The sequence below is a fragment of the Mesoplodon densirostris genome, chromosome 4 (genome assembly GCF_025265405.1).
Source record: "Mesoplodon densirostris isolate mMesDen1 chromosome 4, mMesDen1 primary haplotype, whole genome shotgun sequence".
Lineage (NCBI taxonomy): Eukaryota > Metazoa > Chordata > Mammalia > Artiodactyla > Ziphiidae > Mesoplodon > Mesoplodon densirostris.
In genome coordinates, this window is record NC_082664.1 from 160,884,620 (window position 1) to 160,902,204 (window position 17,585).

Genomic DNA, 17,585 nt, shown 5'->3' on the forward strand with positions numbered 1-17,585 from the left:
TGCTATAGCTGGGACTATTTGCTGCTCCAGACAAAGTTTCCCAGGGCTGGGATTTCATCACATACTGGGCAAATTAAGAGAAGGGATGGATACGTTGTAAGTTTTATGCTGAAGATTTTTTTCTCACTGAAGAGAAGTGAACTGGTTTAGGAAGTCTGTGATAACAAGCACGGCGTCCAGGTCAACCTTCCCTACTTTTTAAGAACGGTGGCAATTTAAGCGTACTGTGTAGCATCACAAACCAAACATGTTTCTAGATCTGAGCTGTACTCTCAGGTGCTGATCTTTACCCCGACCATCAGAGTGTTCGATTTTACTTGGGGTCCAGTCGATCAGACTCATATGTCAAATGACATATGAGTGAGCAGCATGGATTTGCCCTCAGGAAGAACCCATCCCCATCTGCATCCTTTTCCTCTCAGTACATCTGTCTACCCCAGAAAGTCTAGATGGAGGAACCAAAATGCAGCTTGGATCACATGACCAGCCTGTCCTTTTGTCGTCCCTTGAGTTACATGTAAATAAACGTCTGTACTTTGTTTCATAGGCCAGTTCATGTATGAGCCAAAGATACATATCTTCAATGAGCGACCAGGAAAGGACCCTGAGAAGCCAGAGGCAAACATGGACGTGAAGGGACAAAAGCTGATTGTCACCAGGTATGTCTCGGATTCATACTACGGGAACAAAAAGGGCTCCTGTTAGGATTGGACTCACACGGCCAAATAGAAGAACAAGAAAAGCCATTTCAAGCTTTACCTGTGTCACACTAAACAATTCACCAGGAAGAGACACATACATGGCATTGGCGTAAGGCGCAGAGAGTCCATCCGAAATGCAAAAAATGACCAGATACATAAGTACATACCATCAAATGCCAAGATTAATTAATCTACTGTTCTCACCTTTGTACATTAGAAGCCATACGGCCACAAGCTGGATAATTGAAAAAGCAGATCAAAGGAAGAAATCATAAAAATATCTACTCGCCTTAGTGCTAGCGAAAGAATGTGTAGATTTTTACTTAAGCCTAGAGCTTTCTTTTTGAGTATTTATCCACTGAATGCATGTTTGTGTTTGAATCTACTGAATACGTCTTGGTGTAGCTTTTCTTACACAAACCGTATCCATATGCTTCATTTTGAAGTGAGAACATAGATACCTGTAAAGCATCCTGAGTTTAAAATGTTTATACGTCTTTTTCATTTTCCCCAGTCTTTTACAGTTGTCTCACCCAGGCCTAATTTGGTATCATATTAAAGAATTCGGGGCCTTTTTAGAGTTTTTACAAAGCAGCCAACTTTGCTCGATGAGAAATGACTCTTTTGGCACACGAATGTCATTGGCTTCCATGTACTTCATTAAACCATAAAATTACAGCAATTAAGCCATAAAATTACAATAATCATTAAACCATAAAATTACAACAGTAAAATAAAATTACCACAGGAATAGATTTGTGAACTGAAACAACGGGCTCTTAGTGGGTACACGTATGGGTTTACCAGAGATCAGTGAGTTACCACTGGGCGTCAGTAAGCGTGTTTCATAGAAGCAACGCTGAGCACAGTTGATCACAGTAATAACAAGTTATCTGAGGTTGGTAAACACACATCTACTCTACGCTAATGACCAAAGGTAAAGGCTGGGCCCCATTTTCTTCTACTGCCAGCACCTCATGACGCACAGTGGAAACTAACTCGACCCGTGGGCCACGCGCAAAGATGTATGTTTTAAAGCTCATTAATGGCAATATACCGTATGACTTCTTTACCCTTAAAACGAAAAACATGAATGTCTCAGGAACAGCCGGCGTCGCTCCTAAGTAGAACAGTCACCCCTGCAGTCAAGGTGAGAGGCACCTCAGATTCATCCTGCAGGGAACCTGTGAGCTGGAGCTTCGTTTCCACCTTCTTTCCATTTAAACGTTATTTCCGCCCCACAGCCTCCCTGCAGTAGCCTCAGCTCCCCAGAGAGCACGGTGGCTGGATCCTCTTCCAGCCTCACCAGATAAACACAAGACACCCAGGAAATTGTGAATTTCAGATACTTGGGACATACTTCTGCTGAAACATGAGTGGTGTTTATCTGAAGTTCAAATTTAACTGGCATCCTGCATTGTTATTTACTAAATCTGGCAGCTTCTTCCTTGCTCTGGGCTAATTTGGAGACTATACCAGCCCTAGGCAACCTTGAGGACACAACCCCCAGCCAGTTCCCACTGTCCCCTTGTCCCTTTCCCCATGTCCAGAAAGAGGACTGCCTCTGAATACATGGGCCTCCCCTCCACTAAGGCGGCAGGGAAAAAATAAAAACGGAAAGTTAATTTGCACTCTTCACCTTCCTGGAAAAGTCCACATTGGTCAATCTCTAGACAGGTTATTTGAATTTCTAACGACACACTGCTTATTAACGACACACTGTCTTTCTAAACCAAGCCCCAGACTCTGGTGCTTTGTATGACTTGGGGAAGACTTGGGGAACGGGGATGGGGCACGGGGTTGTTAGCAGATACGGTGCTAGAAGGGGGCAGAAAACAGAGAGGGAGAGTATGGCTTCTTTCTGGATACACAGGCTGGCCACGCCCCTGTCTGTGTCCTAACCACGCCCACTGTTCTCCTTGCAGAGGTCTGCAGAAGGACTACCGGACAGACAGAGTGTTTGGGACCGACGTTCCTTGTTGGTTTGTGCACAACAGTGGGAAAGGCTTCATCGACGGACATTACAAGGATTACCTTGTGCCTCAGCTCTACAGCTTTCTCAAATGGCCTTGAAAAGTTTATAGTTGGGGAAATTCTATGTATAAATATACATTTTTTTCCTGCCACCTTTGTAGTCATTCTTGAGTTTGAATAATTAAAAACTAACCAGATATCATGGTGGTTTATAAAACCTGTTAACACACCTGAAGAAAATAAATACTTTGCAAAGAAGTTTTAGGATGTCGTTGCATTTTCAGATGGGAAGGTGTGTTAATCGAGGTCGTGCAGAGGAGGGCTGCACTGGTGAGTCAAGCTGCCGTCCAGGCGGAGTCCTGGGTTTGGCGTTTACTGTAAGGACTTCACTGTTTTTAGCGTCAGGTCCTCAGCCTTGCAACTGAATACCTTATTAGGTTGTCAGTTACATGGGAAATTCAATTAGAGATTATTTGGTGAACTTGGAGTAAGAACAGGGGAAGTCACCTATCTTGTTTTGTAGTTATATATATATGAATATAAAGCCCTGTCACCCTCTGTAGGGATAACCTTGCCAAGGTACCTATGATGCCCATGATGCTTTGCCAAAATTCCTTCCTTAATGTTGGCCTCAGAGACCCTTTTTAGTCCAAGAAGCCTGTATTAGTCAGGATTCTCCTGAGAAAGAGAAGTAGTAGGACAGCCATATCATATATACACACATATACAGTTGGCCCTTGAACAATGTGGGGCTTAGGGCTGCCAAAATCCCACAGTCGAAAATCAACAAACTTTTATCTCTGTCTCAAAGACAAAGGAATTGATAGATGACTCACCCAAGGGCAGGAAACTGAAACAGTATAGAACAGATCAGGACTCAAACCCTAGTTTTTTGTTTTTTTATAAATTTATTTTTTATTTATATTATTTATTTTTGGCCGTGTTGGGTCTTTGTTGCTGTGCATGGGCTTTCCCTAGTTGCGGTGAGCAGGGGCTACTCTTCGTTGCGGTGCGCAGACTTCTCATTATGGTGGCTTCTCTTGTTGCAGGGCACAGGCTCTAGGTGTGTGGGCTTCAGCAGTTGTGGCACGTGGGCTCAGTAGCTGTGGCTCATAGGCCCTAGAGTGCAGGCTCAGTAGTTGTGGTGCATGGGCTTAGCTGCTCCATGGCATGTGGGATCTTCCCGGACCAGGGCTCGGACCCATGTCCCCTGCATTGGCACGTGGATTCTTAACCACTGAACCACCAGGGAAGTCCTCAAACCCTAGTTTTTTGATTCCACATACTGTGATCTCTAATTAAACACAAACTTTTCCCCATACTTAATTTTAAAGATCTGTAAAATGAAACAACAGGTGCTATATTTGTTTTTAAAAAATCCACATACAGAGGCTTCCCTGGTGGCGCAGTGGTTGAGAGTCCGCCTGCCGATGCAGGGGACACGGGTTCGTGCCCCAGTCAGGGAAGATCCCACATGCCTCGGAGCGGCTAGGCCCGTGAGCCATGGCCGCTGAGACTGCGCGTCTGGAGCCTGTGCTCTGCAACGGGAGAGGCCACAACAGTGAGAGGCCCGCGTACCGGAAAAAAAAAAAATCCACATACAAGTGGTCCCATGCAGTTCATACCCATGTTGTTCAGGGGTCAATGGTATATATATATATATATATATATATATATATATATATATGAAGAGATCTGTTATAAGGAATTGGCTTACGTGATTATGGAGGCTGGTGAAAGTCTGATCCATTATCATTCTGTGCTTTCCTTTGTTTTAACTTTCCTTTAAATCTATTCTGAAAATGGATATATGTTCAAAGGCCAAAGTGATGAAATTGCACTTAAAAAATTTTTAAGGTACATTTTTATGAAGCTTTCTCTCCGTAATTTGGCAAAAAACATTTTTCATTTTAGAAAGTAGACAAAACTACCTCTTTTTGGACATACCCAACCAATATTTGAGAAAGCAAGAGATCATCTTTTGACATAATTGCAAAATATTAAACATGTGATTATTTCTATAATTTCAAGATAACCTCAGTGCTGAAGAGGTAAATAGCATTGCCTTTTGGTTTCATTCCTCTATAAAAATTGGTCACCTATGGCACCTATGATTTTTTTAAAAATCTATTACATCTTTTCTATCCCTATTTCAAAAATACTAATCTTAAAATGCTAATATTCAACACCAACTTCAAAAGTGGGTTCTTATACTGGTTACTTTGTAAAAAATTTTGACCTTAAAACTGCTACCATGGGCTTCCCTGGTGGCGCAGTGGTTGAGAATCTGCCTGCCAATGCAGGGGACACGGTTTCGAGCCCTGGTCTGGGAAGATCCCACATGCTGCGGAGCAACTAGGCCCGTGAGCCACAACTACTGAGCCTGCGCGTCTGGAGCTTGTGCTCTGCAACGAGAGGCCGCGACAGTGAGAGGCCCGCGCACCGCAATGAAGAGTGGCCCCTGCTCGCCACAACTAGAGAAAGCCCACGCACAGAAACGAAGACTCAACACAGCCAAAAAAAAAAAAAAAAAACCTGCTACCTTTGGCTATGTAAGGTTAGTTCTATTCCTAGTATTTTACATGTGCTTAGCAGTTCTAAAAATAATGATGAAAATCTTGGGGTGTAAATTTACATGCAGAGTACTGAGCAACATAGTCCTAGCAAAAGAAACTAGATTTAAAATGAAACCCATGTTATTCAAATTATCAAAACTTTTATTAATAGCTGGTGTTTTAAAATTCATTTCCTGTAAAAATCACCTTATTAATACTGTTCACGTGTCCCTCGAGACCAGAAAATTGCCTTCTCTATATAATTAATGTTGAATTATAAGTGAATAATCAATTTTGAATTTCAAATGAAGAAACCAAATTAATGGGAATCATTAGAAAAGAAGGAACTATTCCACTGTCTGCCTCTTGATTAGTTCTGAAAGTATTACGCTCTCAGTGATGAAGAAAAACAAGTTGACAATTATCTATGCTTATTCGTTGAAGCACCTTGGAACCCATTGGTAATTGATCAATATTTAATTTTGTATAAAGCTGGGGTATTACAGGGCTGGTATTTGTCAAATATATTCCTCTTTAGGAAAAAAGTAGCCTATCTTCAAAGCTTTTTGTAAGTATCAATCTAAACAGTTCCCATTAAACCAATTAGATATGTAAGTCTTATTGTGAGAACTGTCAGGAGAATAAGAGCCTTTGTTTGAGAAACAAGACTGCATTCAGATCATACTTCTGTCATGAGTCTGTTTGTTTGTGTTTTTAAAATCTGAAAATTAAACAAGGCTTCTTAGAGTTGGAAAATTGGCAATCCAAAGAAATAAGTTTAAAAAAAGAGAATTACAAAGTGTCTCTATGTGTAGTAAAAATGAATCAGTAGTTATTTTAGTACCTAATGGTATGAGGTCTTATGCAAGTCATTCTACTTGCTTTAAAGGATCACTTAATACCATACGGAGGAACATCTTCTCTTCAGCCTTATCCCAATTGAAAGAGCTGTAAGTGATTCCAAAGACCCAGTAAGATGAAAGTAGAAATTACCTGGCTGCCTAGATACATAAAAATGCTTATATGCTGTAATAATTTAGTAGTCTTATTCCTTTCTTAACACTTTTTCAGCGAATTCCCTGGCAGTCCCGTGGTTAGGGCTCAGCAGCCGTGGTCCGGGTTCGAACCCTGGTCAGGAAAGTAAGATCCCGCAAGCGGCAAGCATGAGGCATGGCCAAAAACCAACCGAACAAAACAAAACAAAACAAAACACTTTTTCACACTGGCAAAGCCTACATGGGTGACTTTTTCTGAAATATCCATGTGAGAGAAAGAAAAATCAAGGACGCTTCCTTTTAATGGTATAGTGATTCAATTACCCAGTTAACGTTTCTGGGGTCACTTCAGTCTACCTAATGACGAACTTACAACAAAGGCTGAGCCATATTCTAATCCTGTGATCCCATTTCACCAGAGTAGGAACTGAGGTATATACGGGTAACAGTAACGGTCTCTCACTGCGGTATGTCAAAGTCAGGGCGGGCTTGGCTTTTTTTTTTTTTGGCTGCACCAGGCCTTAGTTGCGGCATATGGGATCTAATTCCCTGACCAGGGATGGAACCCGGGTCAGGGATGGAACCTGCATTGGGAGCGCAGAGACTTAACCACTGGACCGCCAGGGAAGTCCCAGGGCGTTTTTTTTTTTTTTGCGGTATGCGGGCCTCTCACTGTTGTGGCCTCCCCCGGTGCGGAGCACAGGCTCCGGACGCGCAGGCTCAGCGGCCATGGCTCACGGGCCCAGCCGCTCCGCGGCATATGGGATCCTCCCAGACCGGGGCACGAACCCGTATCCCCTGCATCGGCAGGCGGACTCTCAACCACTTGCGCCACCAGGGAGGCCCCCAGGGCGGGTTTTTAAGTAGCTACTCCAAATTAGCTTATTTCTCTTAATCGGCCAATCATTTCATTTGAATATCAATTCACTGAACATTGTCAGTCCCTACACGACACCCATCTTGGGCCTACACCTGCTTCTCACCCTTTTATCTCCAGCACCTCCTGCCATCATTTACTTACGGGAGGCGCTTTATTAAATGTTTGTTGAATAAATTCACTCAAACGTGTCAGCAAAAACTGATAGGCAGAAGTACACAAGGGGAAAAAGAGCAAATAAGGCAATGGGATCTGACGGCATTCCTAATGAAGAAAACTCAAGGAGGGCTTCCCTGGTGGTGCAGTGGTTGAGAGTTCGCCTGCTGATGCAGGGGACGCAGGTTCGTGCCCCGGTCCGGGAAGATCCCACATGCCACGGAGCGGCTGGGCCCATGAGCCATGGCCACTGAACCTGCGTGTCCAGAGCCTGTGCTCCGCAACGGGACTGGCCACAACAGTGAGAGGCCCGCGTACTGCAAAAAAAAAAAAAAAAAAAAAGAAAAATCAAGGAATTTGGTTTCCTAAGATATCAATGCCAATAATTTGATATGACCTCAAGCAAGCTGGTGAAAAAGAACAGCTTTCCAAAAACTGAGAAGCCACAGACAGAGAAAATATTTGCAAAAGACGATCATCCAAAATATACAAAGAACTCTTAAAACTCAACAGTAAGGAAGTGAATGACCCAATTTAAAAATGGCAAAAGACTTGAATAGACACGATATACAGATGGCAAATAAACATATGGAAAGATGCTCAACATCATATGTCATTAGGGATTGCAAATTAAGACAATGAGATACTACTACACACCTATTAGAATGCGAAAATCAAGACAACACTAAATGCTGCTGAGGAGGTGGAGCAACAGGAACTCTCATTCATTGCTTGCAGGGCTACAGAATAGAACAGCCACTTCGGAAGTCAATCTTACCATTCAATCCAGGAACCACGCTCCTTGGTATTTCCCCAAATGAGCTGAAAACTTATGCCTACACAAAAATCTACACACGTAGGTTTACAGCAGCTTCATTCATAGTTGACAAAACTTGGAAGCAATGAAGATGTCCCTCAGTAGGTGAATGGATAAATACACTGTGGTATATACAGATAAGGTGGTATTATTCAGCACTTAAAAAAAAAGCCATCAAGCCACGAGAAGACACGTGGAGGAAACAAATGCATATTAACCAAGTAAAAGAAGCCAGTCTGAAAAGGCTACATACTGCATGAGTCCAACTATCAGACATTCTGAGGAAGGCAAAACTATGTAGACAGTAAAAAGATCAGTGGTTGATGGAGGCAGGCAGGGGAGGGGGGATGAGCAGGTGGATGTTTAGACTGATGAACCTATCTTGCATGATACCATAATGGTGAATATATTTCATTATAAATTAGTCCAAGCCCATAGAATGTACAATCCCAATAGTGAACCCTGACGTCAGCTACGGACACTTGGTGAGGATGACGTGTCCATGCAGGGTCATCAGTTATAACAGATGCACCATCTGGAGGGGGTGCTGATGGTAGGGAGGCTGTGGCTTGGGGGGTAGGGGGCACGTGGGAAATCTCTACACATTCTGCTTAATTTTGCTGTGAACTTAAAATTGCTCTAAAAAAGAAAGTCTTTTTTTTTTTTTTAAAGAATAGCTTACGATGCTTTAAAAAGAAAAAAAAAGTCAGGGAATTCCCTGGCGGTCCAGTGGTTAGGACTCTGTGCTTCTACCGCAGGGGGCCCAGGTTCAATCCCTGGTTGGGGAACTAAGATCCTGCAAGCCGTGCGGCTCGGCCAAAAAAATAAAAAGAAAGAAAAGAAAATAGATAAAAAAGTCTACATAAGACTTGATTTTAGGTGTCTGCAGTCACTCTGCTTAACATAACCATATTGGCCTCTAAAAACTTACAGGAAAAAAGGTTCTACAGTCTAGCATCATATTTTTGTGCTTCAGACTTTTTTCAATTAAGTTGACCTTCAATAATGCTACTTTATTTTATTCTGCGATAATTTCAGGAAGATGCTGGAGAAAAGAATTAAACGTGGGCGGTAGGGATGAAACATGGTTTTCTAAGAAGAAAACCACTGAGTTGATTCCAAACTTACAGATTTGGGGGAGGCCTATGAAATTTGTCATGTTTTATTTCTCCACCAGAATCAGGGAGAACCATTCCCCTTATGGAAATTCCTCAGGTCACAAACGCTTGCCCCCATTTACTGACACTTCTGCTCACTTCCATTTATCAAACACCTACTAAGTGCTGGGCTTTACGTCTGACACTCCATATGCATTTTCTGTAGTTCTCACAACAACCCTGCCGCGACACACTATTTTTGACAATTTATACATTAAAAGCATTGAAATTCAAGAACATTAACTTTCCTGAGATGACTTAGCTAGTGAATAGAACAGCCAAAATTCAACCTAAAGTCTGCCCAACTCCAAAACCCAGCTCCTTTCCCCAGTACGATGCTGTCCAGCTATTTTGGAAACGCTTTAATTCATCCCAGAACATTTCCTGTAAAGCTACTGACATCATCCTATTACTATTTCTTTTGCTGCCTCCTCTGTCTCTGTTCACCAGCAAATATTCTCCCGCCTTCTGATAACAGATTTATCACTCCTCCCCTAAGGGTGGGGCTCAAGAGGGATGGCCCATGGGTTGGAATACAATCCAAGTCTGGCCAGCCGGTAGTATTCCAATCCTTTTACTTGGAATGATCTGTCCCGGTGTGGATCCATAAGACTCAATCCCAGGTTTTTTGCTGGAACTGTGACAGAAGGGTAAGATACAAACCTGGAGGCTGGAGATGCTGGCAGTCATCTTGCTGTTTTGAGAAGTACCTGCGAATGAACCCAACACAGAAGCCAGAGATGACAGGGACCCAGCCTTGAATCTGGACTTCTTGCACCCTGAATCTCACTTGAATCGAGGGTCTGCTCCTTCGCAGTTATATGAACTATAAACTTCCTTTTTTTTTTTCCCATAAGCAACTGTGAGGTGGGTTTCCTGTCTTTAGTATCCCTTCATAATATGCTGCCCTACTTATTTAAAAATGGATAGCTCACCACTACTGGTGGGACTGTGAAATGGTGTGGCCACTTTGGAACACGGCCTGGCAGCTCTTCAAATGTTAAACATGGTATAACATGAGTGAGTTACAGTATAACTCTGAATTCAATCCTAAGATCTGAAAACGTACATTCACACAAAATCCTGTATACGAATGTTCACAGCAGCATTATTCATAATTGCCTCAAAGTGGAAACAATCCAAATCCAGCAACTGATGAATAGTTTTTAAAAAATGTGGTATACCCATATGATGGATAATTGTTCAATGAAAAGGAATGAGACAGTGATCCGTGCTACAACGTGGATAACCCCTGAAAACATTATGCTGTGTGAAAGAAGCTGGTCATAAAAGACCGCATATCATATGATTCCATTTATATGAAATGTCCAAAATAGGCAAATACACAGAGACGGAAAGTCGATTAGTAGTTGCCGGGGCTGGGGAGACAGGGGGAGTTAGGAGTGACTATGGATACAGGGTTACTTTCGGGGGTGATGAAAATGTTTCAAATTAGATAGTGGTGGTGCTTGCACAACTTTGTAAATATTCTAAATACCACTGAAATGTCCACTTTAAATGGGTGAAATTGTATGGTGTGTGAATTATATCTCAATAAAGCTGCTATTCTATTTATAGTTTGACTCTTTAAAATGTAGTTATATTTACAGTTCAACTTTACTACTTTACTGATGAAAATAGAAATTTAGAGTATATGAAGGATTTCCTCTAACTATATGATTCTAAATTGTCCTATATAAAACACTTTACAATAATGTTCTTTTAATGAAGATAAAAAATCATCAAGGAAATATTACAAAGGAAATAAAAATAACAAAGACCAAATTATATAATTTTGATACTTCATAAGACATAACTAGATTTTTCTGTAAGTTTAGCTAAGCAACTATACAGTAATATTTAAATAAATCTATTTGTTTTATACAAAAGAAACACCCTAACACAGTAGAGTCTTGTAATGCCTTTGTGAACACCAATTTGATGCTTTAAGATTTTAATGTGCTGTTAACAAATTTTCTAACTCAGGCAAGTTTAGAAATGTCTTCGTATTGAATTCCTTCAACTCTGCGTCCTTTTAAAGGGCCCTACAAATTAAAATAATTGAAGAAGAGGTTAAGAACACACATGTACTTACAAGACAAGAAAAGGACACACACTTCTGGATCCAAATTTGCCTCTTCTACATCCCTAAGATACCACTAAGGTAGCTAACAGTTCTACACATATGTGAATTTTAAAAGTATTCTAAAGTATTCTATGGCATCCTCATCAAGAACTGGCTGTATTTTCTTCAGTGCTATGTGGCATGTGTTATCTCTAGACCCTGTGGCAGAGACTGGCTGGCTGGTCAGTATCTCCTCTGCTTCCTGGATAAAGTCACACTTCCTGGCTCCTCCTGTGGTCAGGTATGCCATGAGATGGAGCTCCGGCCCAAGGAAGGGAACAGAAGTGACGCGGGCCACTTCCAGGCCCAGGCCATGCTCCCCTCCACAGGCAACCCGTCACGCTCCCCGCAGCCTGCCTGAAGCACACGGACACGGCAGCTGTCAAAGCCCCAGTTGAAGGTGGTAGAGCCACAAGTCAGAAGGACCCTGGGCTCACAAATCACCCCTAAGAAAAGAGCCATTCCCTGATTCAGAAGACCTGTTCTGGACTTCAAAATGAGAAGTTAATGTCTATCATGTTTGTGCCACTATCAGTTGGGCTTTTTTTTTAAATAACAAATATTATTTTAAGCAATACAAATCCTCATACTCAAACATATTTGTCTAGTTTAGCTGTGACAGGCTGGTCTTATTACAGAAAATGAGTCTAACCTAAAATATATTTTCTTGTTCCCTTCATATCCAACAAAAAGGGAAAGGGGAAAGAAAACTGGATTAATGAAAGATGATACCTGTCATAGAAGCTGATACAGCCTGGGAACACAGAGGCTAAGAATATGGGCTCTGGACCCAGACTGCCCAAGTTCAAACCCCACCCTCAGCAGGTGACATAACCCCTCAGTGCCCCATTATCCCCTAGTGGGGAACAGTAACAGTACCCTACATTACTGGCTTGTTGAGAAATATAAATGAGTTAGCACATATAAAGTGCTCAGAATAACATCTGGAACATAATATGCATATGAGCTCAATAATTCTTAACTCTTACTATTAAATCTTTCAGTTAAAATTTAAAAGTTGGTCCTCTCCACTGCAAAATATAAAATGATGATGATGACTCTAACCCTGGGCTGAGATTTTAACATTTTTTACCTTCCTTTAAAAAATGCTTTTAAAATGTCTTTCTTTTAATGTACTATAATGATTACATATAAAGGAAATAAGTTCCCAGATAAAGCATGACCCAGCTTGACTCTTTCATCATCAGGTTTAAAGGTCGAAGGTCAATCACACTTCTGTGATAAGAAGGCCAAGCAAGGGATAAAAAAGGGGGCCAGACGTGGGTTAACTAGGCAAGTATCTAAAAAGCAAGGGCTGGTTTTGAACAATTTGTGAGTTATTTAAAAAATCTGCTTAATAAATGTGTAAATTTCGAATCTTAGGATACTGATACTAAAATTTAAGATGCCAGAAATAATAAAAATAGGAGAAACCACTCGAAAAGTTCATGTTTTTCAGGGCACTGACTTGGAGAAAACATGCGGACGTAGAGACAAGCTGACCGACATGAACAAACCAACAGATATTTTTAATGGAGGCAGGCTGCAAAAGAAGAAGAAAAAAAACAAAAAGTTTGCATGTGGGTTTCCTCTCCCAAGAGTACACGCTGCTTTGCAATCAACCAGAAAGGCTTTCCCTGCGGATCACCTCCGAGGTTCTATCTCGGTCCGGCTCTGAGAGCGATGAAAGCATTAGAGGGGAAGATGGAGCTGTGGGTTCACAGCAAGGCCGGGAAGAAAGCAGCTCTCGAAAATCATACAGACTGGAAACCAAAGGTGTGGATGGAACCTAAAATATCCTCAACAGTACTGAGTCGTTCTGTTTCCCTTAGATGAAAACGTGAAGCAGGATCGAAGTTGGATAGTATTAGGAAACTAGAAAGTGGAGGAGATTCAACCTGCCAAGGAAATACGAAAGTTCCCACGATCTTATGCTGATTGAATCAGAAAAAAAAAAAAGATTTAAAAAAGAGCTTCAATCTGTTCAGGTAGTCAGATTAATAAATTCCCTACTGACAGGTGACATTCCCTGTTCCTTTTTTTTCCCCTTAGCGTTTATGTTCATTGGTGATTAGGTTAGTATTTTCAAGGACAGGGAAAAAATGCTTAATTTACTGAAATGTGATTTCTTTCAAATCAGAACCTAAGTGGTTTTTCTGGAAAGCTTTCCCGAGACACATATTCTCAAACCAGTTCATAGGTGGGTTCAGGGGACCTAAGAACTCCTTAAAGGGAACACATAAAATTTGGCAGTTTATGTGCAGTTTCTTGCAGAGAGCCCAAAACTTTCATCAGACTCTTCAGGAAGTTGATTATTCCCCCAAACACTAAAACTTCCTGTAGTGGAGATGAAAAAGCTTCTCATTTAGAGATAAAGATACACGGTGCAGTAGCGCAGGGATCTAAAAAGAATTAGGCAGTTAGGAAAAAAACATGTTTCAGACCCTTCCTTCTGAAGACAGCTCAGGTCTCACTCAGCCTCATGTGTAGACCTGTCAGTGGACCATCAGTTCTAAGTCAACGAGCAATTTTACTTAAATGTCAGATTTCTTAAAATCTATTTATTGATCTCTTCTACCTTACATCCTTTATGAAAGAAAGAAGGACATTAAAAAATATTATTGATCTCTGTGGCTTTTCCCCCATTAACTCTGACTATATATTCCCCACTAATCACACTAGGGCAGATTGAGTTTTAGGTTAGATGTGGGGGAAAAAAACTGGGATACAAAACTACGTGTAATATATACAATGTTATAAAATAGAAAGGCTGAAAAAAAATAGACCAAAACATTAATGGAGGTTATCATTTGCCTGGAGGTTTACAGGCAATTTAAAAAATTATTTATATTAAATTGTACTTTTCAGCTTTTATCCAAGAGTGCTGCTAGAGACAATGTTTGTGTCCCTGTCAAAATTCATTCAATACATTCAAAATGTAATGGTATTAGGAGGTGGGGTCTTTGGGAAGTGATTAGGTCATGAGGGCAGAGCCCTTGAGAATGCATTAGTGCCCTTAAAAAGGGATCCTGGAGAGCTCCCTTTCCCCTCCCACCATGTGAGGACACCTTAACCAGGAAACAGGCCTTCAGCAGACATCGAATCTGCCTGTGCCTTGATCTTGGACTTCCAGCCTCCACAAATGTGAGAAATAGATTTCTGTTGTTTCTAAAGCCATCCCAGTCTATGGTATTCTGTTATAGCAGCCTGAACAGATTAAGATACATAAGGAATTTCTTTTGCAATCAGAAAATAAAATGCTTTAGTAATGTCAGTCATTAGAGAAAATAAGCTTATAGATTTCCAAATAGGAGAGAAGGCAAACAGAAAACCCAAACTTAAAACACCAATCCAATGAAAAAAAACGATAGCACATTTTAAAAGCATTTTGAAATTTCTGTCTTTGTGTAAACTATACTTACAGTTTCAATGACTATAGTAGCTGAAAAAGTCTTCTCATTGATGGATTCTAGGGTACCTTCATTTCCTCTGTAGCCTCCATTTAAAACGAGAATTCTTTTTCCTGTAACAGAAAAGGGTTAACACTTAATACAAAGAAAATGGCCACTTTCTTCTACTTTCTTACAGCCAAATGCAATTACACTGAATCAACATAGTAGAAAACAAAACTCTTCTCTTAGATGTTCTTAATCATTTAATATCTGTATGATTCTACAGTACAGTTTGTAGATACTTTGATTACTGTAACATTACAAGACTCCTCATTTTTTCTACTTATTTGTCAAGGGATGTTTTAATTTTATACCAAGGAGTATAAGGTTCTTGGAGGAGATGCCCAGAGCCCAGAAGTAATCAGAAAAAATTCAGCTTACTTTTAATGTCTTTCTTTTTAAGATCATAAGATGGTTGCTAGTTTCATAAAAGCGTAAATATATGCCTGCTATTTGGTTGAGCCATTCTATCTCTAAGAATTTTCTCAACAGAAATCATATATCCATACAAAGATCCGTATGCGAATGTTCATATAGCAGTTTTGTTTGTAATGGCCAAGAGCCATAAACAACCCCAATGTCCATCAGTAGGTGACTGGATAAAGAAACTGGCACATCCACATAATGAAATACTTGGCAATAAAAAGGAATAAAGTATAGATGCACACAACAACGTGAATGAATCCAAAATGATGTACTTGTGAAAGAAGCCAGACAGAAACACAGGACACGTGGTATGATTTTATTTATATAGAATTGTAGAAAAATATGAGCTAATCTATGGTCACAGAAAGCAGATTGGTGGTTGCGTGGGGGACAGGGCAGACAGAGCAGGGAGTGAAGGATTATAAAGGAAACGGAGGAAACTTTGGGGGGCGATGGACACATTTGCTAACTTGATTGTAAGGATGGTTTTCATGGGAGTATGCATATGTTGAAAACATCAAATTGTATACTTTATACAGATGCAGTTTATGTTAATTACATCTTACTGAAGCTGAAAAAAAAGTCCACGATTTCTAATCCATAAAATGAATTTTATTTTAGGGAGAAAGAATATAGGATCTGATAAACGGAAGTTTTAGAGACTAACATTATCACTGTGCCAGCAATGATACCACCATGAAGAGTCTGGGTCAGAGGCAAACAACCTAACTACAGAAGCATTTATACTAGATATGTGTAAGACAATTAAGGAAAAGAAAATGCAAAATAATACTGACTTTTACTTTACCATCTCAAATAGCTAAACAAATATATTAACAATAATCCTAATATGATTGATTTTATCCAGATATGTCTGTGATTTGCTTCTGGAAAGAAAACAAAGATTCTAGAAAGGGAAAATTTATTTATGCCACAAAATAGCTTTCTCAGAGGACTGGTAAACTACCATCTCACCAAGTCAAACTGGGATCAGTTATATTGGCAATTATATGTTTCTAAAACGGAAACTCATACCCAGAACTATCAAGTAACGTCAGAAACTAAGGTTTTAAAGAATGGAATCACTTATTTCGATGGTATATTAAATGGTCTGCAAAAAGATTTACCTGGTGCTGGAATTACTGTTTCTAAATGAGTCTGGTCAAGTTTCAGCTTGTCTCCAGAATCAATCATCTTCACGACAGCTGTGTAATTGTCAATTACTTCCTGCCATGTAAAACCAACACTTTTATAACAGAAGAGAGATGTGAACACAAAGTCCAAAGGACAGAAATAAATGTAAACAATGAAATTCTAACCAAAAGGTAAGAGTAACTTGTTTTAAGAGTAACTCCTTGTATCAATGGAGTTTATTTTCTAGATGCCATATATGACCTCAGGCTATGGTTCTTAAAGAATTCAATTCAAAGTTTAGTTAAGGTTTTCATCTGGAGGGAAAGGCTGGTGATTTTAGAATAAGACTTTAAGAAATACAATGAGAGGGATAATTCTGTGTCATTTCAAGTACAGTAGGAGGGCAACTTATGCATGCACAAGGCTGGGTGCTAGCATGAAACTATACTCAGGAAAAGCAAAAGAAAGAAAAAGACTGGAGCATTGATTTTTAAATTTTAAAATCCTAGAGCAATCAAAAGATAAGTCTCTCAGGCAAACCACAAGGAAGTCCTCCTTGGAACTCTGGGGCACTATTACATTGCCCATCATTAACAAAGGGAATGTACCTTACTTACTAGCAAGGTGTGCTCACTGAATTTTTTTAAGAGGTGCCAATGGGATTTCATACATACCATTTGCTCTAGTAAGAAAGCCGACCAAAGTTAAGTATAAACTATGGTTGGAAATGAAATATTTTCCAACCATTGGGAAGTCAGCCTTCCTTTCATGGAACCATCAAGAACCTTAGACACACTGCTTCTGTTACTAGGACTTGATTTTTAAGGAATATCAAAATGGCTTTACTCAGCCACACACCAGCTCCTTCCCCAAATTCCATCATAACTTCATGTTCTTACCTTAACAATCCCCTTCTTCTTATGATATTTCTCTCCAAGTTTTTTGGTTATAATTTTCACTACAATTTCCTGGAAAATAAGAAAAAAATAACGATGGAAGGAATGATATAAATTATCTTTCCTCTTTTGATCCTTCATTTTAAACATTTTCACCAAAAATCATAGTAAAATGCTAACTGCTTTGCCAAATAAGACATTTTGGAGTTGGAAGTCTTCCCAACGATGAAAGAACATTTCCTTAGTAATCTTTCATTCCTTCTGTCTCTTTTTATTCAACACAGTTGGTTACCAAGAGGAAAAACCACATATCTCATGGC

General features: G+C 40.2%; 2 protein-coding genes and 1 non-coding gene across 4 annotated transcripts in view; 2 read left to right on the forward strand and 1 right to left on the reverse strand.

Moving 5' to 3' along the window:
- The window catches only part of ITIH2 (inter-alpha-trypsin inhibitor heavy chain 2), a 37,042-nt gene extending 34,268 nt beyond the window's left edge, over positions 1–2,774 (forward strand). The window contains exons 20-21 of the mRNA XM_060095414.1: positions 548–659; positions 2,627–2,774. Coding sequence (XP_059951397.1) covers positions 548–659; positions 2,627–2,774 — 260 coding nt within the window. The remainder of the gene's footprint in view (positions 1–547; positions 660–2,626) is intronic.
- KIN (Kin17 DNA and RNA binding protein) overlaps positions 1–17,585 on the reverse strand; it is a 51,400-nt gene that overhangs the window by 396 nt on the left and 33,419 nt on the right. Inside the window, exons 10-13 of one of the 2 annotated variants that reach the window (XM_060095415.1) lie at positions 17,269–17,337; positions 16,363–16,462; positions 14,780–14,880; positions 11,050–11,277 (exon numbers count right to left, since the gene is read on the reverse strand). In XM_060095415.1, coding sequence (XP_059951398.1) covers positions 11,215–11,277; positions 14,780–14,880; positions 16,363–16,462; positions 17,269–17,337 — 333 coding nt within the window. In that variant the 3' untranslated portion in view covers positions 11,050–11,214. Of the gene's footprint in view, positions 1–11,049; positions 11,278–14,779; positions 14,881–16,362; positions 16,463–17,268; positions 17,338–17,585 lie in introns of those variants that run through there. The other variant, XM_060095416.1, reaches the window with a different exon arrangement.
- TRNAR-UCU (transfer RNA arginine (anticodon UCU)) lies at positions 8,791–8,863 on the forward strand. Its single transcript has one exon. It is a non-coding gene; the product is annotated as a tRNA-Arg (tRNA).